Source organism: Ambystoma mexicanum, chromosome 1q, assembly GCF_040938575.1.
Source record: "Ambystoma mexicanum isolate Mex_15411 chromosome 1q, UKY_AmexF1_1, whole genome shotgun sequence".
In the NCBI taxonomy this organism is placed as follows: Eukaryota; Metazoa; Chordata; class Amphibia; order Caudata; family Ambystomatidae; genus Ambystoma; species Ambystoma mexicanum.
In genome coordinates, this window is record NC_090922.1 from 811488019 (window position 1) to 811515049 (window position 27031).

Genomic DNA, 27031 nt, shown 5'->3' on the forward strand with positions numbered 1-27031 from the left:
CTACAACTCCCATAAGCCTTAGTCAGTTTGGTCAGTGGTGAGGGATCCTGTGAGTCTTATTCGAAAATATCTGGAGAGCCGCAGGTTGCAGCCCCCTGAGTATAGCACTGAGGTGGCAAGGGATTGTCTTAAAGTAGGCTAGTACCTTTTGCACCTATTACATATATAGGGAGAGGGTGAAGCATCTCTCTTTTAGGGACAGTCAAGCATCAGAACCTTCCGGACCTATGTATAGGCCGCACGCAGTCACACGTGCCTTCTCTAAGAGGGACTCTTGTGCAGGACTGTTCATTTGACTGTATCTGACATGTGCCATTTACCTTGTGTTTTCAACACAGATGCCATTTTCCTAATACCATTAGCTGAGGTACAAAGGAGTGTGGGAGCCCCTCTACTGAGAACGAACATGGGTCAAATATCCTGTTCTATGGAAGTTCTTCCACTCAGGAGGGTCTACAATCACGTTTTAGCTCAGTGCATCCATTACGGAGGAGAAATATCCATTTGCCTGTCAGTCTTTGTCCCATCCACAAGTGCAGTCCAGTACTGAAATGCTTGGCAAATCTCCTCTGAGCATGAATACCATCAGCAACCCTAGACACGTGTTTCAGTCTAGTTGGGCCTCATGGGTGGGGTGAAACTGAGACTCTCTAAGCACAATGAGCAAGGGGTCCACGTCTGGATTAACCATGTTTGTTGCAGTTGGGTTGCGATTAACTTGTCACTAGCTTTTCCCGTCGTAACATATGCTATTCTAGCTGATCTTAAAGGAAATTAATTCAATATGATTGCACCTTGTTGCTTCAGCAGAGTCGATAACATAAAGTTGTCCATATACTGCTTTATCTGCCTCGTTTGGATTTAGAGGTGAGACCAAATGGTAAATGTGGCTGTATAGGCGAATACAGTATGGACCATTCGCAGGTGGTGAGTTGATGTCGGTGTCCAGTGATGCAAACGCTATTGCCTCCACATCGATTACAGCTTGTTGATCATTTGCATCAATGTGTTGTACTCATGTCACCGACATCTTGCATTCCAGTACCCACAGTTGTAAGAAAAATTCCACAGCTTTGGGAAGGTATATGCAGATTCTCTCAAAAGTCTGTCCCTTTGACTTATTAATGGTCATTGAAATGCTAATTGTGTAGGAAACTGTCTTGTTTTGAATTTGAAAGGCACATTTGTATCAGATGGAATAAGAATTATGCGTGGTATAAGCGTGTAGTTGTCAATCCTGTTCCATTGCAGAGTGTCCATTGCAGGGTCCCTGTGATGGCATAAGATTGCGTAGTAGCATAATTACAGTGCATAATTACAGCACCTACTTTCAGCTTTTAGGGGTCATTCGCCCTATAGCGTTTCCCTCGTTAGAGACTTAAACATTGATTCAGTAATTAACTTTTCATTGATACTGGAACTGCCATGCCCTGTCTGAAGAGAAGTGAGTTGGAAAGAAGCAACTTGAAATTATTCTGAATGTCTGGAATAGTGGAAGGTGACCACATAGAACCGTGCTCGTTCTGTTTGTTAAAATGATAGCTGTTGTCGAAGTGGAAGGGCACACAGAGGTGCAGTTTGCTATTTGGACAGCCGCGGGCAACATAACACTGATGAATTGCTGAGTACAGAAACATACCTAAGCATTTTAAACATATATATGTGGCTGTACGAAGGCTCAATTCTTATTTTCAACCAATGCTGCTTTTGGTGGATTGATTGATTAGGTGCTCATTTAAAGCACCCTCTTACTCCAAGAGGTATCACCTTTGAATGGTATGCTCTCTAAATTTTATTATAATTAACCATGAAGTAGATGATATGAAGGAAGCTGAAGCTGAGACATCAAGTGACTGTATAATTATTATGTGAAGTTATTGTTTGAATTTTGAGCTCCATAACCGAGAAACACATATGTTGAGGTAAGAATGCTACAGGTTAGGTAATAACACCTAACAGGGTTTCTTGCACGTAGATTTAAAATGCATATTGCAAGTTATTATACTTTGTCATGTCTGTTTGTGTATTGTTTCTTTAGCAGAAGATGTCCTGCTCATCATGACGTTCTCAAATCCTGGGAAGATCTTGGGTCAGCTGACCTTTGATGTGATACATACGGAGTACCTGGGACAGCTGTAGAGCCCCGAAAACCTGACCTTAGTGTTCATGTGTGATAATCGTAGTGCTAAACCACATTTCTGCAAACTAAAGGATGACTGCAACTTGGAAGCTATGTTTGCCTGATTGAATCAAAATGCAGATCATTTGCCTCTGGACTGCACCCCTGAATGATTGGCATCTGAACTGTGCCCCGACTCATGGCCTCTTGGGTTCCACCGCCAATTAATTTGTTTAAACGGGGCCCCAGATCATTTGGTTCCCAGATCTTACTATAATTAATCCACTTGGACTGTGCGCTAGAATAGTATGTTACTTTTAGAACATGCTCCAGATCATTGGGTTTTATACTGGGTCACATTTCATTTTTTTTATAGACCCTCCCTGGATTAACTTGTTGTAAATGTTACCTGACTAGTTCATTTTGGGTAGGGTACCTGAGTATTCATATTGGGCTGTTCCTAGATTGCACCCCTGAATTAACTGCTCATACTATGCCTTGGTGCAGTTGCTCCTAGCTGGCTCGGCTCGGCTTCTTCATGTCTCTCTAAGCCTGGATTATGCCCCAGATGTGTCCAGCTCAAGCACCAGATTATCTTGTTCCAGGACTGTGCCCTGAAACCTTTTCTTATGATTGTTCACTCAATATTTAAGGGGGAGGGAGGTAGATATCCCAGGCTATTTTTTACCTGAACAGTAGAACCATGTTAATTTGTCTGACCAATTCCCTGCCTTCCCATCCCAGTAACCTCTGGCGTTTTCCCCCTCATAACCAACAACCTCCGGTTAAACCTATGCCCACACCACAGGAACACACCTCCTCGTACGTAATTCCGATACACAATACACCATCTTTTGTCATTACATGACAACACACATTCCTATTGTATTTATGCACACATGATCCTGATTAAGACAACGAGTTCAATGCAGAGGCGAACTCTTCCAGCAGCATACCCCAGCCTAAACCATAATACCTAGAAATTGACAAGTCTGCTGATACCAGGATTGCCCCATTTGCACGCATCAACACAGCAGCACTCGCTAGGCACCCCCTTTGTCACTCCTCTTTTTGCAGTACACCGCTCCAAAGGGCATCCATTAAATGTTAGAAGCATTGCTTTACAATACCCAGTTACATTAGTACCTGGCTTTAGGAAGAGTTTGGGGGTTGGCACAGCCTCACCCTGGGCAATTTGCCTCTAGTGGAGTAACAGCAACCATTTGAAGAGAATAGATGGCATTCATTGAGGTCCGGAATGTGAAAGCATCCTCTCCTGAAGTCTGATCTACTATCAAAGATAATCATTTGCTTTGGGCAAAGTCAATGTAAATGTTTTGTAACCATGGTAACACGCGCACAAACGTTTCAGGCCAATAAAAAAGGGCATCGTTTTTAAGTGAGGGCCTCGCATCTCTGCATGTTTTGTGCATTGAAAGTTTTGAATAGGGTTTGAGTGTCATGACAAGGGAAGTATATATTAGACAGACAAATTAGGTGCTGCCGTAATCCAGTAACCCAGGAGACACTATGTCACATTGCTACCGGTTGACAGTAGTCACAGGGCAAATAATGCGAGCAAGGAAAACATCTATTGGCATCTCTCGTAAAACCATGTTTGAGTCTGGACTACTCTGTGCAGTTCAAAATCTCAGACTAGCTTCCACGAGTTGATTGTGCTCGTTTTCCGAGGGGGACGAGGGTGGGGGACGGGTACAATGAGACACATGCCCTGACTTCCGAACGTGCCCTCTCCGGTTCCCATGGAAAGGACTTCTTTCCTGGGTAGTTCAAGGTATAGTGCTGGTGGGGTGCGTGTGTTGGGCTGAGTAGAGGGAGATCAGAGCATGTGCTAGGAAGTGTATCCCAGTGGAAGTGTTTGGAATTCATACAACGTACTGTTCCTAAGAGTTTGAGAGTAGATGACTGCTCTTGTCTGCTGGAAGCCTGTTGGAAGTTGGAGCAGGATTCCAGGCGTTTATATGTAGTTGTCATGGGGAGCTCGATACACACTCCTTTTAGGTGGGTATTCAAGACTATGATATAGAAGAAATATTTTTTTAGACCAAAATCCATCATCCACAAAATCTCTGTGATTTTTTTCTTTTTTGACCATCTGATTAACCCAGTTACCGATTTAGTCACAAGGGACTTTGACCTCCAGAACTCGACCAGTTGCAATTTTCGATGTGTAACTGCAGAAGCACCAGACGTTTTTGATTGAGGGGTCTATCAAGTACTGCATTCTGCCCAGAGGAGTAACCTCGCTTGGCGGCTGACTGTGTGTGTTTTCCTCGTGTGTGGCAGTCAATTATTTTGGGAGTTTGTACCCAGGGGGAAATACTGCCCCCTCTAAAATTCCTGGATCCACTAGCTTGTACTTTGTGAGGATGGAGTAGCAGAGCACTGGGTGACACTAGCAGAGTGGTGCAGAGTGTGGGTCTTCCCCCTTCTTGGCAGGGACAACCGAAAACTCTGTCTTAATTATGAGACCCCGGGTTCCCTACCTGCTGGTCAAGGAACAAACCATGCCACCAAAAAAGAGAGGTGCAACCGGGAAGTTCAGATATTGCTGAGCTGTGCCACAATGTAGGTGCTGCCAAGGGTGAGCCTCAGGGGAACATCTGGGGAACATCTGGTCTGTGATATCTCCGAAATCCCGCCAGGATCCACCACATGAACCACATGAACCCAGTGTCTGTACACAAACATCCATGAAGACTGCTGCCTTTCTGCGGATTCGCCTGTGCATCGATTGCGCCTCGTAACCGACATACGTTGATGGAACCCGAGAGCCAACCAATGAGACAGAGCTACATTTGCAGCATTGCTAACCTGTGATGCAATTGAGTCAGACCAGGTGCCTTATTAGGGATTTTGCAGAAACAGATGGTTCCCGTTTTGGACCTTAACCTCTGTGAGAGTGCCGTGCATACTTTTCATGAGTTTAACTACATTATTATCTGCATTGCTGTGTATATATTATTTCATTGTTTCCAGGATGCAAAAACAAACTTCACGTGCAAGGTATAGTGCTGGGTGCCAATTACAGGGACAAAATAGAATTAATGGGATACCAACGAATTTGCAAATTCTGCAAAGACAGATCCTCCATAGTAAATGTGTATGCATCGGTCAAAGTATTAGTCTAGTATGATCTGGGACCCCTAGAAATCAAGCTTCACCCAAAGAACAAGTGTTCTCTGTTCAGCACACATCAGTACTCCTCACAGGCACCCCTGTCAAAAACCTGGACAAACTCCAAACCGTCCAAAATAATGCCCTACGTGTCGCCATAGGCATTCCAAGAAGGGAACACATCACTGCGGCTAGACGACAAGACCACTGGCTGCCTGTCCGCGAATGTGTCCTCTTCAAGACACTTGCCCTCACACATAAGTGCATTCATCACACTGCTCCGCCCTACCTCTCCACGAAAAGTCAACATACCCCTCTCTAGGCCTACTAGAACACCCTACGCCAACCTGCTGATTGTACCTAGAGTCAAACGCGCCGAAGGGGGTGGCGTCAGCTTCCCCTTCATCGCTGCCAGGCAACGGAATGCCTTCCCACTCGCCCTCAGACTGTATCCTTCTCACCTGACATTCCACAAAGCCATCAAAACAAGGTTATTTTTCTTATGTAGCTAGCATTGTCCTGACTCCTTTACTAACAGTGTATACATATTATATCAACTGTTAAAGCACTAGGCAACTAGTCACACACTATGTAACCTGTGTCGCTATATCGACCGTGTACCTATTTGCGCACTGATCGGCAAATGTAACTAAGCACACTGATCGGCTAATGTAACTAAGTTCCTATGTAACAGCGCCTGGATGCCCAAGGGCTGCTTGTGCGCTCTACAAATGCAAATACATAAAAAGTACCAACCTCTTAGTGAAACACACGAATACAACCTCCTAAAGATATACACAGGAGATTACGAATACCATACAGGCGGGCCCCTATAGAAGATACAGCACCATCGAACCCTTTGGGGTCCTAAACTGGAGTTCCCATTAACCAACCTTCACAACGTTGTGAATGACACCACGTTCATCTGATGTGTGAAGAATTCTTGAGAGAATAGTAATCTAAGATACCCTTGTATCATTCAAGTGCCTGATCCATGTAAGAACGAGTGGCAGATAGACCACCCTGTCCATTTATGGACCGATTTAAACTGAAGGATTATAGATGACCTCATTTTTTGTGTTTAGACTACGCCACTCCCAGGTGAGCCATCCATTTCAAATGCAGTATTAATTGCTGAATACGAAAGATCAAGTGACCCTACATGACCCTCCTGAAGAAGGTTCCACAATAAAAGAGTGAACTGAAACATGTTGAGAGTAAGATCTAGTCAATTGTTTTTACCAGAGTAGTATCTGTATCATTGAGGATCAAGCCACAGTTGAATAGGATATTGAGATCTAATCCTGAGGCTCTGTTGAGGCAATATATGTGTTGGTACAGGTTTTTGTTTTTTACTCACAAGAGATATTTGTCAGTAGTATTTTATTTTAAAGTTGTTTATGTGTTGTAAGAGAGTATATGAAATGTATTGGACAGTTGGTTTAATTCACTTTTTAATGTATTGTTATTGAATAAATTGATATTTTTCGAATTGAATGAACTTTTTGGGATGTGCTTTTGCAAATTTCTCTACCTTTTCTAGATATTTACAGATCACATTGCTGCCTGTTTGGCCTACTGTGAAGGTGACAAAATGCCTTATCACATGCACACCACCGAAGACCTTAGGAGAATGGACTGGAAGAAAGTAAGAATTGATTTTATTTGCCTTTTGGAGCACATGCTCTCACATCAACAATACACCTTAGTCCTCGTGGATCACATCTTCATATTGATCAAAGACCATTTCTTGCAAATGGTTGCTACGTCCACTACCACTGAGAACCTAACCACGGAAGACTGCCCTGAAATTCTAGTATCTTACAGCAGAGATCAGTTCATGTCGAAAGACATTGTAGGCTTTCTACAAAGGAATCGTATAAAGCACTATTGTGCAGTCCTGTACCACCCCACAGATAATGGTCAAGTTGAAATAGCAAAAAGACTGATCAAGGAGACCATGCAATAGGCCAGAGCACACAGTGCTTGCTATCATGAAGCAGTCCAATGAATTCCACCTTAGGGGTTACCCCATTTGACTGTTGAGTGGGTGAGAGACACACAAAACTAAATCCGCCTTGATGCAAATGCAAGCACGGATTGAAGCGAAAAAGTCCAAAAAATGAGTGCATCAAGAAACCAGGAACAAGAGCCAAGAACATCAAGACCCCAGAAAGGACCAAACTACACATCAAGCCACCAGGATACATCAAGCTCAGGTGGAAGAGCCCTCAGCATAAGACCCCGCCTACACCCTAGAGGAGGGAGATGAAGTGCTTCATCAACCCAGTGCCACAGGCCTATCTTTGAGGAAGAAATCTGAGGTTCACCAAATTAAACCACAAAAGGAGGTGTTACAGCCGTCTAAAGAGGTGATCTGCGTTGGCAACATAGTCCTCATTCAGTATCACTAAGTTACTATCACCAATTCATGATCAACAAATACCTATTATTCACTCACTTGCACCAACTCACTTACACCATTAATCATTCTGAGCTGTGATGCCTTATTCACTAGAATTATACCTCCTTTAAAATTCTTACTCACTCCATTTCACTTTTAAGTTTCTACTGTTAACTCCCTACCAAGATTAGTGTTACTTGTTTTGTATCATTCTTTGACTATGACCTTTTAATTTTAACAGTGATTAATTCAGCATTTCTCTCTCCCTATCACTCATAAATACTCAGAAATTCACTTTGCCATTGCCTACCACTTTTCATTTACTCACTGCAAATTAGCTATCTATGCTGATTATGAGCGACTGGGGACCACTCTGGTGGTGATGGTGCACAGTACAAATACCTTTAACATTAACATTAAGATTATTAATTCATTTACTTCCTAGCACTCAACACTTCATTCTTACCACCACCCTCCTACTGCCTATCACAATCACACGAGACAATTATTGACATTTCTAATTCCGAAAGAAGTTACCTGTAGCAGAGGCTGGGGAGTAAACATCACCATGGTTTTCAGTGCCGTGCATCGCAGTCACTGGATTCTTATTGCCAGGCATGATGGTTTCAGAGATGTGCAAGACAGGAAACTTAATGCTAAATGCATTACCACTGAGAATAGGTGTTGGTGGGTTATGGTCCCCAGGACTCTCAATACCAGGGATATGATTTGTGTGGGTATCAACCTCAGGTTTCTGACCACCTCTGGTGGGCATGGTAGAACTCTTAATGCCAGCATTGACAAAATTGGAGATATGTGCATTAGAATGTACACTTGCAGAAGTCTCACCAATTGGTTCAAGGGTACTAGAGATATTAATACCCGGAATATGAATACCATGGATATGAATGCCAGGCACATAACTTCCTGGATTCTCAACGAGTTGCTTACTGCCGGGGATCTCAAAACCTGGAAAGTTTGAACCAGGGATATGAACAGCAGGGATATGAAAAGCTGGTATCTCAGTACCAGGCATATGCATACCAGGGATATTAATACCAGGTACATTAATTTCTGGGACGTGTCTATCAGGGATCTGAATTCCAGGGATCACCAAACCTGGGACATGAGTACCTGGGATATTAACTTCAGGAACATGAATACCAGGCACGTGAATGCCATGTACATAACTTCCTGGAATCTCAATGGATTTCTTACTGCCGGGGATCTCAAAACCTGGAAGGTTTGTACCCGGAATATGAACAGCAGGGATTTGAATAGCTGGTATCTCAGCACCAGGCACGTGTATACCAGTTATATTAATACCAGGTACATAGATTTCTGGGATGTGTCTACCAGGGATCTCAATACCAGGAATCACCAAACCTGGGACATGTGTACCTGGGATATTAACGTCAGGAATATGAATACCCGACACGTGAATGCCAGGCACATGACTTCCTGGGGGCTCAATGGGATTTTTACTGCCGGGGACCTCAAAACCTGGAATGTTTTTACCCGGGTTATGAACAGCAGGTATTTGAATAGCTGGTATCTCAGCACCAGGCACATGTATACCAGTTATATTAATACCAGGTAAATTAATTTCTGGGATGTGTCTACCAGGGATCTCAATACCAGGAATCACCAAACCTGGGACATGTGTACCTGGGATATTAACTCCAGGAATATGAATACCAGGCACGTGAATGCCAGGCACATAACTTCCTGGAATCTCAATGGGCTTTTTACTGCCGGGGACCTCAAAACCTGGAATGTTTTTACCCGGGATTTGAACAGCAGGTATTTGAATAGCTGGTAACTCAGCACCAGGCACGTGTATACCAGTGATATTAATACCAGGTACGTTAATTTCCGGGATGTGTCTACCAGGGATCTCAATACCAGGAATCACCAAACCTGGGACATGTGTACCTGGGATATTAACTTCAGGAATATGAATACCAGCCACGTGAATACCAGGCACATAACTTCCTGGAATCTCAATGGGCTTCTTCCCGCTGGGCATCTCAAAACCTGGAAAGTTTGTACCAGGGATATGAACAGCAGGGAAATGAATAGCTGGTATCTTAGCACCAGGTACGTGTATGCCAGTGATATTAATACCAGGTACATTAATTTCTGGGACGTGTCTACCAGGGATCTGAATACCAGGGATCACCAAACCTGGAACATGTGTCCCTGGGATATTAACTTCAGGAATATGAATACCAGGCAGGTGAATGCCAGGTACATAACTTCCTGGAATCTCAATGGATTTCTTACTGCCGGCGACCTCATAACCTGGAATGTTTTTACCCGGGATATGAACAGCAGGTACATGAATAGCTGGTATCTCAGCACCAGGTAAGTGTATACCAGTGATATTAATACCAAGTACATTCATTTCCGGGACGTGCCTACCAGGGATCTCAATACCAGGAATCACCAAACCTGGGACATGTGTACCTGGGATATTAACTTCAGGAATATGAATACCAGGCACGTGAATGCCAGGTACATGACTTCCTGGAATCTCAATGGATTTCTTACTGCCGGCGACCTCATAACCTGGAATGTTTTTACCCGGGATATGAACAGCAGGTATTTGAATAGCTGGTATCTCAGCACCAGGTAAATGTATACCAGTGATATTAATACCAGGTACATTCATTTCCGGGACGTGCCTACCAGGGATCTCAATACCAGGAATCACCAAACCTGGGACATGTGTACCTGGGATATTAACTTCAGGAATATGAATACCAGGCACGTGAATGCCAGGTACATAACTTCCAGGAATCTCAATGGATTTCTTATTGCCGGGGACCTCAAAACCTGGAATGTTTTTACCCGGGATATGAACAGCAGGTATTTCAAGACCTGGTATCTGAACACCGGGCACGTGTATACCACTGATATTAATTCCAGGTACATTGCTTTCTGGGACGTGTCTACCAGGGATCTGAATACCAGGGATCACCAAACCTGGGGCATGAGTACCTGGGATATTAACTTCAGGAACATGAATACCAGGCACGTGAATGCCAGGTACATAACTTCCTGGAATCTCAATGAATTTCTTACTGCCGGGGACCTCAAAACCTGGAATGTTTTTACCTGGGATATGAACAGCAGGTATTTGAATAGCTGGTATCTCAGCACCAGGCACGTGTACACCAGTGATATTAATACCAGGTATATTAATTTCTGGGATGTGTCTACCAGGGATCTCAATACCAGGAATCACCAAACCTGGGACATGTGTACCTGGGATATTAACTTCAGGAATATGAATACCAGGCACGTGAATGCCAGGCATATAACTTCCTGGAATCTCAATGGGCTTCTTACTGCCGGGGACCTCAAAACCTGCAATGTTTTTACCCGGGATATGAACAGCAGGTATTTGAATCGCTGGTATCTCAGCACCAGGCACATGTACACGAGTGATATTAACACTAGGTACATTAATTTCCGGAATGTGTCTACCAGGGATCTGAATACCAGGGATCACCAAACCTGGGACATGAGTACCTGGGATATTAACTTCAGGAACATGAATACCAGGCAGGTGAATGCCAGGTACATAACTTCCTGGAATCTCAATGGATTTCTTACTGCCAGGGACCTCAAAACCTGGAATGTTTTTACCCGGGATATGAACAGCAGGTATTTCAAAACCTGGTATCTGAGCACCGGGCACGTGTATACCAGTGATATTAATTCCAGGAACATTAATTTCTGGGATGTGTCTACCAGGGATCTGAATACCAGGAATCACCAAACCTGGGACATGTGTACCTGGGATATTAACTTCAGGAACATGAATACCAGGCACGTGAATATCAGGCACATAACTTCCTGGAATCTCAATGGATTTCTTACTGCCGGCGACCTCATAACCTGGAATGTTTTTACCTGGGATATGAACAGCAGGTATTTGAATAGCTGGTATCTCAGCACCAGGCACGTGTATACCAGTGATATTAATACCAGGTACATTAATTTCTGGGATGTGTCTACCAGGGATCTCAATACCAGGAATCACCAAACCTGGGACATGTGTACCTGGGATATTAACTTCAGGAATATGAATACCAGGCACGTGAATGCCAGGCATATAACTTCCTGGAATCTCAATGGTCTTCTTACTGCTGGGCATCTCAAAACCTGGAATGTTTGTACCATGGATGTGAACAGCAGGGAAATGAATAGCTGGTTTCTCAGCACCAGGCACGTGTATACCAGTGATGTTAATACCAGGTACATTAATTTCTGGGATGTGTCTACCAGGGATCTGAATACCAGGGATCACCAAACCTGGGACATGAGTACCTGGGATATTAACTTCAGGAACATGAATACCAGGCACGTGAATGCCAGGTACATAACTTCCTGGAATCTCAATGGATTTCTTACTGCCGGGGACCTCAAAACCTGGAATGTTTTTACCTGGGATATGAACAGAAGGTATTTGAATAGCTGGTATCTCAGCACCAGGCACGTGTATACCAGTGATATTAATACCAGGTACATTAATTTCTGGGATGTGTCTACCAGGGATCTCAATACCAGGAATCACCAAACCTGGGACATGTGTACCTGGGATATTAACTTCAGGAATATGAATACCAGGCACGTGAATGCCAGGCACATAATTTCCTGGAATCTCAATGGGCTTCTTACTGCCGGGGACCTCAAAACCTGGAATGTTTGTACCATGGATGTGAACAGCAGGGAAATGAATAGCTGGTATCTCAGCACCAGGCACGTGTATACCAGTGATATTAATACCAGGTACATTAATTTCTGGGATGTGTCTACCAGGGATCTCAATACCAGGAATCACCAAACCTGGGACATGTGTGCCTGGGATATTAACTTCAGGAATATGAATACCAGGCAGGTGAATGCCAGGTACATAACTTCCTGGAATCTCAATGGATTTCTTACTGCCAGGGACCTCAAAACCTGGAATGTTTTTACCTGGGATATGAACAGCAGGTATTTCAAAACCTGGTATCTGAGCACCGGGCACGTGTATACCAGTGATATTAATTCCAGGTACATTAATTTCCGGAATGTGTCTACCAGGGATGTGAATACCAGGGATCACCAAACCTGGGACATGAGTACCTGGGATATTAACTTCAGGAACATGAATACCAGGCCGGTGAATGCCAGGTACATAACTTCCTGGAATCTCAATGGATTTCTTACTGCTGGGGACCTCAAAACCTGGAACGTTTTTACCTGGGATATGAACAGCAGGGAAATGAATAGCTGGTATCTCAGCACCAGGCATGTGTATACCAGTGATATTAATACCAGGTACATTCATTTCTGGGACGTGTCTACCAGGGATCTCAATACCAGGAATCACCAAACCTGGGACATGTGTACCTGGGATATTAACTTCAGGAATATGAATACCAGGCACGTGGATGCCAGGCACATAACTTCCTGGAATCTCAATGGATTGCTTACTGCCAGGGATGTCAAAACCTGGAACGTTTTTACCTGGGACATGAACAGCAGGGAAATGAATAGCTGGTATCTCAGCACCAGGCACGTGTATACCAGTGATATTAATACCAGGTACATTAATTTCCGGGACGTGTCTACCAGGGATCTGAATACCAGGGATCACCAAACCTGGGACATGTGTACCTGGGATATTAACTTCAGGCATATGAATAGCAGGCACGTGAATGCCATGAACATAACTTCCTGGAATCTCAATGGGCTTCTTACTGCTGGGCATCTCAAAACCTGGAAAGTTTATACCGGGGATATGAACAGCAGGGAAATGAACAGCTGGTATCTCAGCACCAGGCACGTGTACACCAGTGATATTAATACCAGGTACATTAATTTCCGGGATGTGTCTACCAGGGATTTCAATACCAGGAATCACCAAACCTGGGACATGTGTACCTGGGATATTAACTTCAGGAATATGAATACCAGGCACGTGAATGCCAGGTACATAACTTCCTGGAATCTCAATGGATTTCTTACTGCTGGGGACCTCAAAACCTGGAATGTTTTTACCCGGGATATGAACAGCAGGTATTTGAATAGCTGGTATCTCAGCACCAGGCACGTGTATACCAGTGATATTAATACCAGGTACATTAATTTCCGGGACGTGTCTACCAGGGATCTCAATACCAGGAATTACCAAACCTGGGACATGTGTACCTGGGATATTAACTTCAGGAATATGAATACCAGGCACGTGAATGCCAGGTACATAACTTCCTGGAATCTCAATGGATTGCTTACTGCCGGGGACCTCAAACCCTGGAATGTTTTTACCTGGGATATGAACAGCAAGGAAATGAATAGCTGGTATCTCAGCACCAGGCACGTGTATACCAGTGATATTAATACCAGGTACATTAATTTCCGGGACGTGTCTACCAGGGATCTCAATACCAGGAATCACCAAACCTGGGACATGTGTACCTGGGATATTAACTTCAGGAATATGAATACCAGGCACGTGAATGCCAGGCACATAACTTCCTGGAATCTCAATGGATTGCTTACTGCCGAGGACCTCAAAACCTGGAATGTTTTTACCTGGGATATGAACAGCAGGGAAATGAATAGCTGGTATCTCAGCACCAGGCACGTGTATACCAGTGATATTAATACCAGGTACATTTATTTCCGGGACGTGTCTACCAGGGAACTCAATACTAGGAATAACCAAACCTGGGACATGTGTACCTGGGATATTAACTTCAGGAATATGAATACCAGGCACGTGAATGCCAGGCACATAACTTCCTGGAATCTCAATGGATTTCTTACTGCCGGGGACCTCAAATCCTGTAACGTTTTTACCTGGGATATGAACAGCAGGGAAATGAATAGCTGGTATCTCAGCACCAGGCATGTGTATACCAGTGATATTAATACCAGGTACATTAATTTCCGGGATGTGTCCACCAGGGATTTCAATACCAGGAATCACCAAACCTGGGACATGTGTACCTGGGATATTAACTTCAGGAATATGAATACCAGGCACGTGAATGCCAGGCACATAACTTCCTGGAATCTCAATGGATTTCTTACTGCTGGGGACCTCAAAACCTGGAACGTTTTTACCTGGGATATGAACAGCAGGGAAATGAATAGCTGGTATCTCAGCACCAGGCACGTGTATACCATTGATATTAATACCAGGTACATTAATTTCCGGGACGTGTCTACCAGGGAACTCAATACTAGGAATCACCAAACCTGGGACATGTGTACCTGGGATATTAACTTCAGGAATATGAATACCAGGCACGTGAATGCCATGCACATAACTTCCCGGAATCTCAATGGATTTCTTACTGCCGGGGACCTCAAAACCTGGAACGTTTTTACCTGGGATATGAACAGCAGGGAAATGAATAGCTGGTATCTCAGCACCAGGCACGTGTACACCAGTGATATTAATACCAGGTACATTAATTTCCGGGACGTGTCTACCAGGGATCTCAATTCCAGGGATCACCAAACCTGGGACATGTGTACCTGGGATATTAACTTCAGGAATATGAATACCAGGCACGTGAATGCCAGGCACATAACTTCCTGGAATCTCAATGGATTTCTTACTGCTGGGGACCTCAAATCCTGGAACGTTTTTACCTGGGATATGAACAGCAGGGAAATGAATAGCTGGTATCTCAGCACCAGGCACGTGTATACCAGTGATATTAATACCAGGTACATTAATTTCCGGGACGTGTCTACCAGGGATCTTAATACCAGGGATCACCAAACCTGGGACATGTGTACCTGGGATATTAACTTCAGGCATATGAATACCAGGCACGTGAATGCCAGGCACATAACTTCCTGGAATCTCAATGGGTTTCTTACTGCCGGGGACCTCAAAACCTGGAACGTTTTTACCTGGGATATGAACAGCAGGGAAATGAATAGCTGGTATCTCAGCACCAGGCACGTGTATACCAGTGATATTAATACCAGGTACATTGATTTCCGGGACGTGTCTACCAGGGATCTCAATACCAGGAATCACCAAACCTGGGACATGTGTACCTGGGATATTAACTTCAGGAATATGAATACCAGGCACGTGAATGCCAGGTACATAACTTCCTGGAATCTCAATGTGTTTCTTACTGCCGGGGACCTCAAAACCTTGGAAATGTCTTCCAGGCATATTAATTTCAGGAATATGAATACCAGGGATATGAATCGCTGGCACATGGATGTGGGAGTTTTGAATGCCCGTTAACTGAGGTTTGGAAATACCAATTTCTGGTACTGAGTGTTGCCTAACCACATGGGGTGCAGTGAGAATGAAGCATGCTGCATATCCCCCAAATGCATGACTTGTCACCCCGTTTCTGGTGGACTCCTGGAAGCTCCTGTTTCCAGGCCTCTTCTCCACTCTCACTTTTCCACCACTCTTGGTGACTATTCCAGCATGGATTGCTGCCCGGCAAACAGAAGAGCCCTGTGAGGGGAGAGGAAATCAAGGTTTTAAACTATTCTTCCTTTTCATTCTGCACATGTGCTTTCTTTGTCTTCCTTTCTCTGAAGCCTGAATACAAAGCAAAAGATCCAACATGCTCTTACTTGAGTGTAGAGGTCGGTTCCCCACACTTTATAATCCTGAGTCAGACATCCCTCAGGGCAGGAAACTCTGAAATGGAGAATAGAGACAATCAGGAGGCATTTTGTGCACAGAACATTACTAGTACCTGACATTGGCTACTCAAATATCACCTTTGAAATGAGTGCAACGTTTCAGTGCCGGACCAGTGAGGAATCGTTTTTAACCTCCCCATTCAGGTATTCAGGTATTGCATGATAAACAGTTATTGGCAGCAGCTCAAATAAAGAGGGCACTGGCCATGCCTGGTTTATGGTAAGATACATGCCAGAGAACTCCATTAGTAATTTGAGTTGTAGCAAATGAGTTTGACGTTGTGTCAAAAGCAATGCATCTTCAAATACACTGCACAACCTGGCTGACATCACTTCCTGTATTCATTTGTTAATCTGTGACCGTCTGGGTAAAGTCCTGCTCATTCATTCTAGCATTGTCTCATTATATGTATAGCAACTCGGATGAGAAGTGTTAGCACTTTCTTACTTAAAGTGTGGCAGGGAACCCGTCTGACAACTGCGCAAGCCCTGATGAAGGTATAACCTAGCTGTTTACGCGCGGCTGCTAAACCATCCCATTTTAGCATCGCTGTTGGGAAGCGTCAGTACTGTTGAATTAAACGAGAAAGCTTCCCTGCAGAGAGGTGTTACCACTCCCCAATAGGGTAATACTATCACTACTCGGTCGTTATCAACCTATAAGGAGATCAGCTTTGGCTGACTGTCCCCCAATCAGCTTTTGTTTCAAGGCGAGATAGAAGGTTTGCTGTCTGTGGCCCAAGGCTGTGGAATATCCTCTCCCGAGATATCAGAGCTCTTGCCTCGCTATATCAGTTCCGCAGGGCCCTCGAGACCTTTCTTTTTAAGTAAGGGATGGTTGGGGTGAGTGGGTGCGGTGGGGAGGATTTATCCCTCTGTTACAGGGGATTCCTGTATGCAAAGCTCTTTGGTGGCCTCTTTATGTACCAGCTGCACCTTTATACGGTTTAGTCCATTCTGAGCGTGTTATAAATAATCAAAATCAAAATCAAATTGTCCAATTTAAAGAATAGTGCCCTCGACTGCTAGAAGACTTGCAACTGTGTCACTAAAACTATAGCAGCACTGTTGAGAAAGCATCCCTTTTAGGAGGGCCACCCATACCCCACTAACGGCAGAGGAACACAGCGCTGCCTAGACGTGCTGATAGCATCCCTATATAAGATTGGTAACTTTCACAGGAGCTGATCCAATGCACAGCAGCCCTATTGAGAGTTACTGGTAGGTTCTCATTAAGAATCTAGCAGACGTGCATAGGGATGTCATTTAGCGGTTGCTAGGGGTCGCAACTGCGTCCCCTTAAGTCTCCCTTGCTCCCCGTGTGGTCTCCCTTGCTGCCCCTAAGAAAAATGTCTTTTTTTAATGCAGCTCCTGGGCTTTGGCCAGCAGCATGTGTCTCTTTGTTTCTTGAGTGGCTGGATTTCTGGTTGTTTTAGCCGGTAAGATAGCTCAGTGGACAGAGTGCTTGCTGCTGCAATGTGGGTGTGAGCTGCAGGTTGCAGGTTCAACTCCTGGCAAACTCAACTCAGCCTTTCTTCCTGCTGAGGTTGATAAATAAGTACCAGCACAAGTTGGGTGATATTGTATGTATATTTGTTCTATATGAAGCACTTAAGCGTAAGTGCTATATAATAACACATCATTATCGTTTGGCCGTGGACGTCTACTTGCATTTACAGTTATTTGGTAATATGGGCCTATACACACTGATATTAATGCTACATATGGTGATCCATTCCTGTATGCAATGTATATCACTTTACAGTGATACCGTAACCATATTTTCCATAGTGTATTTAGAAACAATGCTGTGATACCACTTCCTCGTTTGTCAAGTGGTGAAAGGTTGTGTTCAATCGCTTCCCGTTATGTCACTACCGGGTGGAGTCAGATGACATCACTTCCTGTGATGTCATCAGAGGTCAAGGGTCGTGTGGTGTCAAATCCGCTAACCCTGGAATCTTGGTGAAATGACGTCCCTGGACGTGAAGACTTTTAAAGAACACCGGGTGGCACTGATTGCTTGCTTTATCTCTGACATCTTCCCCATCAGGCATGATGGTAAGATAGCTCAGCGGGTTGAGCGCTCGCTGCTATGCGATCTGCAGGTCGCAGGTTCGAATCCCGGCAAGGCCAACTCAGCCTTTCATCCTTCCGAGGTCGATAAATGAGTACCAACTTCGGTTGGGATGATAAATGTACGTAAATCTGTTCTCTGTAAAGCACTTTGGCTTAAGGCACTATATAAATAACAAATCATTATCATTACCCACGCCTCTTCCTGTTAACGGGAGGATAGCTCAGGGGCAACGTGCTCACCATGGAAACAAGATGACACAGAGCACCACAGGTTCGATCCCCGGGTCTGCGCTTAGAAACCTCTAGGTATTAAGCGTGTTATAAATAACCCATCATATCATATCACATAGCCCATTTGCACAGCTTTAGCCTTGTACTACATGAACCCTGCTTATGTTAACTCTGTACCCATAGCTAGCCTATTTGTACTTCCCCCCGCTGCTAGCCAGCTGGGTACTGCAGTCATACCACTCACATACTGGCACTGCACCACTAAATCTATTGTTTCCTGCTAAGAAATGGCAGAAGTGTTCTATTAACTGTTTTCCACGCAAAGTACCTACACTTGGGAGCTACTGTTCTATTAAAACTATAGCAGCTCTTCTGTGCAATGCCTCTACTGCACTATTATGTATTACGTTAACACTGCACATATCATTACCACAGAGGTCCTAAAGTACCCAGACTTGTCTGTGTAGAGGCGAATTATGACCCCCACCTAGTGTGGTAGCCAAGCATGGTCTGTGAGGTAAGAGGTCAAGTGGGACAAGGAAAGGGGATGACTGGGAAATGTCAGGAAGACAAAAAAGGATGGACCTAACTCACATGTAGGGAAATGAAAACATAAAAAAACATAAGTGTGGGTGAAAGTGATAGTCAAGAAGAGGGAATGGTTTTTAGTGTTTTGAACAGAAGAAAATACAATACAATCAAATGAAGGGACAAAAGCCTCCATTATTGGCCGGCAGAACTTTTCTTGGAGGCCATTACTAGTGTGGGGATGGTATTACGTTAAGTTCCTGTTGTGGATTGTGGATGCGCAAAGGTCCTAGGAGTACTACAGAGTGGCTGGGAGTTGTGGGGGCTACACACTAGCTAATCATACTGAATTTGTTTCGGCTAATGGCCATAGGGGCACCAGGTAGAGCTCAGTCAGCTGATGGACGTGTCAGAGCCGAGAATTGGCTGTGTGCAGAATGAGTGCTGGGGACCAAAAAGGAGAGTTGGACAAAAAGCTGTACTGGAGAAGAGAGAGCAAGTGTTGCCATTATATGTAGTCAATTCCTAATTAAGCCACTAGAGGGCAGTGTGATGAAATTAAATTAGAGGTAGAGTTATTATATGATATGATATGGCATTTATAATGCGCCTATACACAAGTGTTTCAAGGCGCGACGGGGCAAGGGAAGGGAAATAGAGGAAGACAGATACAGACAGACAGCGATCCGACTAGGCCAGGTGACATTAAGATTGCGTAAGTGCAGGGGAGGGGCGAAGGAGAAAAGGGCAGGGGGAAAGGAGAGGGGGCAGTGCAGTACATAGGATAACAGTAAAATAAATAAGGACAATAAATAAATAAATAAAGACAATAAATAAAAATGCGGCCAGCTGGTGGCAAGGGTAAGTGAAGACATCAGGTGGCAAGGGCTAGTAGGGGCTGTAGGGATACAGAAACAGTCCCCTAGTGCAAATGTTGCCAGGGGGGCAGTACAGGTGTGCAACTGGCGGGGGAGGGGACCTACGCCCGATATCAGAAGGTAGCCAGGTAACCAGTGCAGTTTCAGAATCAACCAGGAGATCAGCAGGGGAGAGGAGGGGAGAAAGCAGAAGCAAAGATAAAGGTTTTGAGGTGCTACCAGAGAAGTTCTCCTCAAGTTTCAGAGAGGCAGCGAGGCTGTTCCAGATGGAGGCCCCAGCAGAAGAAAGAGATATACTTCAACTTGCTGCTTGGAGAAGCGACTAACCCTGAGGGAGTTGGAGGCAGATGAGCGAAGAGCTCGAGGAGGAAGATATTTAGGAAGAGAGTTGAAGGTATTGCGGTCCCAGTCCCCAGAAGGGCTTGTGGACAATGCAGAGGGTTTTAAACTTAATCCTCGCCGCCACTGGGAGCCAGTGCAGAGATTTCATTCCTGGAGAGATACTATCCCTGGGCTTGAAGCCAAGGACAAGTCTTGTAGTTCAGTTCTGGATGTGTTGCAGAGGGCGGAGAGTAGAGGCAGGCAGATTTAGAAAGAGGCTGTTGCAGTATTCCAGCCTAAAGAGAACCAGAGCTCTGGAGACAGTGAGCTTCTGGGGGAAGGAGAGGAAAGTAAGAATACCACTGAGGAGGTGCATCTGGTAGTGTGACTTTTTAGAGACGTCAGAGATGTGAGGAGAGAAGGAGAGTGTGGATTCAAAGATGACCCTGAGGTTTTTAGCCTCACAGGTGGGAGCCGGAAGAGGACCAAGAGAGGCCGGCCAGAGAGTGACAGGAGAGGAGGGAGCAGGCGTGCCAATGAGGAGAATCTGGCATTGAGGCAGAGATCATTGGTGCCACATTACTCCTGGATGGCGGACAGACAGTCAGAGATGAGAGAAGGCGAGGGGGTGGCTGAAGGGAACCTGAAAATGAGTTGAGTGTCATCCGCATAGCACTGAAAGTTGGGACAGAGAGCGGCAATGCAGTGGGCAAGAAGTGCCAGGTATTGGTTGAACAGCCAGGGAGAGAGGTTGGACCCCTGGGGAACACCACAGGTAGATATTGAGATAAAGGAGAGGAAGGACCCGAGTTGGACCTGGGAGGGTCATTCAGAGAGGAAGGAGATCAGCCAAGCCAGGACCTGATCAGTGATACCCAGGTTATCACAGAGGCGGTTGAGCAGGATGGCATGGTTGACTGTGTCAAAGGCAGAAGAGAGATCAAGTAAGATCAGGACACAGGGGGTGTTGGAATGGAGGTTGGAGAGCAGGTCTTCACGGATGTTCAGGAGAGCCGTTTCCGTGTTCCGGGCAGCACTGAAGCCAGACGGTGGTCATGGAGACAGCCAACAGAATCAGAGTGAAGGTTAAGCTGGGAGATGGCCAGCTCTTCCAGGAGTTTGCCCAGGAAAGGAGTGATGGAGATTGGACGATAGTTAGCTGGGCATGAAGTGTCAGCAGAGGGTTTCTTGAGAAGAGGGTGCACAAGGGAGTGCTTCAGGGGGGAGGGGAAAACTCCAGTGGCAAAGGAGTGGTTGCAGAAATCAGCCAGAGGAGAACCCAGTGTGTCAATGTGGTCCATGATGGTTTTGGAGGAACAGGGAAGAACCTGTTTTGACAAGACTTTCATAGATCCGACTTGTCTAGAAACCTCATCAGGGAAGAACAGGGGAAAGGCAGAGAAGGAAGAGAGGTGCCTGAGGAAGGGCCAGAGGCAGAGCAGGGAGTAGAGGGCGGAGGAGGAGAGGAGGAGAGAGAGGACAGGATGCCCTGAGTTTTAGAGATGAAATGAGAAGCCAGGGCCGTGCAGAGGGCCTGAGAGGTGACAGGAGAGGTAGAGACTGTGGCAGGATTGGCCAGCCCCTTGCAGATTTTAAAGAGTTCAGCCGAGTTGTTAGATGCCGCAGAGACGCAGGGTTGGATGTGGGCTCTCTTCTTGGTGTGGACAGAGAGCCGGTATTGACTTTGGAGCAGGCGGCAGGCCATTTTGTCAGAGGATGTACCGGAAGCACGCCATTTCCTCTCAGCCACCCTGCACTTGCATTTAAGGGTGACAAGGTCTGAGTCATACCAAGAGTTGCACTTGGCTTTGGGCTTCAAGCGGATCCTCATGACAGGGGCAAGGACATCGAGAGTATCAGATACAGCAGAGTGGAGCATGAATAGGGCTGTGTCAGGGTGTGAGTCAGCCAAGGGGGGAGGAGGGGGCGAGAAAGTGGTGGCGAAAGCCTCCGGTGACACACGCTTCATGGGTTGGATAACCGAGAAGGTAGGTGGTAGTGCTGGAATTGGCATGGCCTGAGGGGTAGAGAGTGTGAGATGGGAGGAAAGGAGAAAGTGATCACTCCAGGATAGAGGAGTGGTGAGAGGGATAGAAAGGGGAAGATCAAAACATCCAGAGTGTGCCCTGCAGAGTGAGTCAGGCCAGAGAGGAGAATAGAGAGTGAGAGAGAGTCGCAAAGGTCACAAAAGAGTCCAGTGGAAGGACAGGAAGCATCCAGGTGGATGTTGAAGTCTCCAAGAAGGAGGAGTTGACTGGTTGAGGTCAGGAGGTAAGAGGAGAGGTCAGCCCATTCAGAGAGGAAGGAGGGGATCTGACCAGGTGGCCGATAGATGGTAGCCACAGTAAGGGAATGGCCAGGAGAGAGAGAGAGCCCGCAGAGTTGTTAAATGATGCATGGCAGCGTCAAAGGAGACATTCACATTAAGGATCCCACTTTAGGAAGGGAACTGGCCATTCCAATGTCTGGAACCCTCTGGGTATTAAGCGCGTTATAAATAACCTACCATATTATATCATATCATATGTAGAGGCTGTTCTAAGCACAGGTTTTGGGGTTTTCCTGTGCTGCTGAAGTGTACTCATGTGAAGGCCAAAGGAGCAGAGCAGACGAATAGACTTTCTTGCACTTAGTCCCTAGACCGCAAACATCCGCAAACAAACATGGGCTATAGAGAGGAAAGCTGGGAGGAGCTCAGGACCTTAGTCTGTGGGTCCACTAGGAGCAAGACCCTGCATCGGGCCACCTGGAAGTCTTTGGGGCATGCTAGGTGCTTTATGGGGATGGTAATGGTGGTGTGGGAGGTTGGATTCCTCATGGCATGCTATTGTTGATCAGATATGGAATGCCAGTGTGTTCAATAGGTATTATAGCCGCTCTGCTGAGGGCTACTGGTACTATGGCATTAAGTGTATCACTGTTGACAGTGATTGGCACTGTGCCATTAACAGTTTAGCTCAGTCATAGCAACATCTTTTTTGACATTTTGTAAAACCATTGCATGCTCAAGTGCAGTGTGCAACCTGACACAGGTTTGTGTACTTATTGTGTGTTATATTGTGACTGGTTGTGTGCAGTAATTATATTTCTGTTTCTCAATTATCTTCTGCTGCTTATGAACCATTTACCCATCCCTTCTTCTGTAAAATGCAAACATCAACATCTGTTTTACTTTGATAGGGCAAAAGGAGCCAGCTCATGAGATGCGACACCAGGGAGTTATAGGGACAATCAAGGCGAAGTGGGGCAAGGCAATGGCAAATGGGTGCGACATGGGACAGATCAGGGCGAATTGTCACGTGGAAGTTTGTTGTAAATGCCACCTTGACAATGTGCTTAGCTGCAGTGTGCTCAATTGCAGCAATGGAATGGCATTGTTGAGGCTGGCATCACCATTTTCTGCGAGAAGCGTAAATGTGTGCATCTTACAATGGGCCTCATTCTAAGTTTGGCGGTCCGGAAATAAGGGCGAGTGTGGCGGGCCACATTCCAACTATGCCTTCCGGGCCGTTGCGCCCGGTAGGTCTGACTTATAATGTTAGAACTTATAATGCCCCGGTGGCACCGGGATATCAGGCAGCAGTTTGAGTGTTAGGAGGACCGCCGTCCTCGTAATGAGGACCAATGGCATGATATGTCGATGCAGCTTTAGTGAAGCACATTATCGCAATATCACTTGGGCAAGACTGCCATTGGTTTGTTTTTCCGGATGCAATGTGGATGCCAGCATGATTATGTTTTTTACGGGAGCAGCACTGACATTCCATTGTTGATACAAAATGTAAAGGGGTCAATATAGATATGTCTGCGAAAATGATGATGAATGTTTGCACATATGCCCTGCTAGTGTTTCAAAGTTAGGGTGATCATATGTATTCTCAGTTTACTGACCAACCATTCAACTCTCGCCATTCAACCCTTTTGTAATGCACAGGAACAAAGCAAAAGACTCTAATGCAAAGAGGATCTCAGGGGCATACAAATGAGCCCACGCTCTTTCTGGAGCGAGCTGGTCACAGAAAGTTAAACACAAGGAAACATGCAACACACCCGGGGAGCTTGGCAATCTGGTGGCCAATATGAAGTTAACGTATTGGGAATTCTCTTCCGTGGGGAATCTCCAATAAAATATATTAACTAATCGAATAGGTTTGTCCTTGCAAATGCGGAGGATAATCCTTTTCGTCCTGTGTGGCTTAAAAAAAACGTATCCTCTGCACATTTACAACGCTTGATCTACTGGCTTTGCCAATGCTTGTTTCATCTGTTTCCATTCTTTCTGCAAGCTTCGCTCACTGGTCACACCATGCTGAGTATTTTTGACTCCATATCTTCGTCCCCTCTGTCACAATCTATCACACATCACGACTTTCTATCCTCTGCGGCCCTCTCTCTTTCTCTCCCTTCACTGCAGCATCTCTCCTGCCCACTACTCCCTCCTCTACACACAATGGGCCTCATTACGAATTTGGAGGTAGCCATGCCGTTTTTAGCGGCATGGCTACCCCCAAACTCGGGTCCGGGTCCCGAAAAATGGGAATTACCGGGCCATTCCGTCCTTTGCGGGGCCGGTAATTCCCATTCGCGGGACACAGACCCGGTACTTCCCCATTCCCATTTGAGCCCCCATAGGGCAGAACTCGTAATGAGGCAGTGAGGCAACAACAGCTCTGGTAGCACTACCGGCGCCGTTGTTGCCTTAACGCCAGGGTTGTAATGAGGCCCAATGTGTCAGTTCATTACCCCGCCCTCTCTGCTTTCTGCTTGCTTATCACCATACAATACATTTTATCACATTACTCATCCCTCTCTCACCCCTCTGCATATCACCTTATTCTTCTTTATGCAGCGATCTGATGCACCCTCACACCGGTGTCCCTTTTCTTGCTATTCTCAACCTTTTCTCCCCTCGGTCCCTCTTGAGGATTAGGGGTGCGGGAAAGGGGCCTCACACATCAGCCTGATTTCACTTTCTCTGAAAATGGTGCTGCTGCTGGATGGTTTCTCTAAAGAAACACTGCGGCAACTACTGCCACATAAAGTACCAGGCTCTGTGATGAAAGGACTCCTGCTTTTCAGTAGTGGAACGGTGCAACTCCTACTCCAGCCCACACAACCACCACACCAGCAGTGATGCTGATCATAACGATACCTCCTTCCCCTCTTGTTGCTATGATTCCAGAGAGGGCATGACCTCACCCTCGCAGAGGGGGTGGCCTCGCCCTCTTAAAGAAACAATCTGCCAAAGCAGATTGGTCTCTTTCTAGCCTTTTCTATTTCTAAGGGGTCAAATTCAGGTTGCTCTATTCAGAGTCTTTTGCCTGATGATGCCCGCGCCAGAGCGCTTTGCTGGCAGGACGTGGGGAGGAGGCACAGGGAGCCTGGGGGCACTGGGAGATGGCAAGATGGTGGGACCTTTGTGTGGACTGGTACTCCTCTACTAGCTACTCTAACTCAGCTGTCCCTACTGCTGCCCTGATTCAAAATGTTTCTTGTAATTACTATTCTGGTGTGAACGTTCCATTGTCCTGGCAGTTCTCACTGTTAAAGCAGTAGTTCCCTACTAATCCCCTGGGGAGATTCCCTGCCCGCTGTAGAAAGTGACAAGCCTTCCCAGATAGATCAAATGGGGAATTTCCTGGGCTGGGCCCAAATGGAGGCTTTGGGTGAAACGCAATCAGGACTTTGATAATTGGCCTGCCAGTGAAATTAGTCACTAGCAACAAAGCTACCAATAGTATGAGACCAATAGGTTTTGGCTAGCATAATTGTAGATTCACAGAGGCCACCCTTTCAAAACTAGACATGGCACATATCTAGATTTTAATATGCCATCAAACTCTGGCAGCACACAGTTATAGAATTTTGGATCAGAACTGCCAATGGTTAAAAGTAGAACCTGGCTGCTGGAACTTTGGGTTCCATCAGGCTGTTGCAAGGAATGTAGATGTCACTCTGCAACTGCTCGGCAGATTTACATGTTTATACTATAATTTTCAGCTATTCAAAATCAAAAAAGCTCATGCTATTCTGCCCTCACAGATGACATTCTATCCCATGCACCCACTACACATTGCAGTAAATATTAGAATCTTCACTTCTTTCTTGTTCTATGTGTAGACAGGATTCCATGTCAGTGGGATGCAAGCCTACACTTTATACACATGAGTCTATGGTAGGGACCACGGTAAACCATGAGTGATACATATATTTTTTTTATTGGAGTATTTTAATTTACACACTCCTAAGGATTCAAGACGGCTCTAGCTTGAGTTTTTATAGGCTTTCTCCTACTTCCTAAATTCGTTCATTGAGAGAAAACAAAAAATGTAAACAAGGAACAAACGGAAAGCATACATGTGACAACATCGCCATATACAGGCCTTGTGTTTCCCCAAGCAAATATGATTTTTAAATATATTATCCTCTCTGAATGATATCATTATGCAAAACTGTACAACCCCACTAAGATGTGAAGAGCAGTGGGGTGGTGGGAAAGGAGCAAGAGATCAGGGGGACACCCCAATTTATTAACACATGAAAACATAACCCTTAGTCCAGGACACCTACTATGGGTCCTAACACAAAATTCAAAGAGAAGAGACCAGGCCGCATTATACATAACATTCCTCATTAGCACAT

At 45.3% G+C, this 27031-nt stretch overlaps 1 protein-coding gene across 1 annotated transcript in view; it reads right to left on the reverse strand.

The window, feature by feature from the left end:
* LOC138536935 (protein AHNAK2-like) overlaps nucleotides 1–27031 on the reverse strand; it is a 209945-nt gene that overhangs the window by 65510 nt on the left and 117404 nt on the right. The window contains exons 11-12 of the mRNA XM_069641414.1: nucleotides 16281–16347; nucleotides 8199–16158 (exon numbers count right to left, since the gene is read on the reverse strand). Of these exons, the coding sequence (XP_069497515.1) occupies nucleotides 8199–16158; nucleotides 16281–16347 (8027 nt within the window). The remainder of the gene's footprint in view (nucleotides 1–8198; nucleotides 16159–16280; nucleotides 16348–27031) is intronic.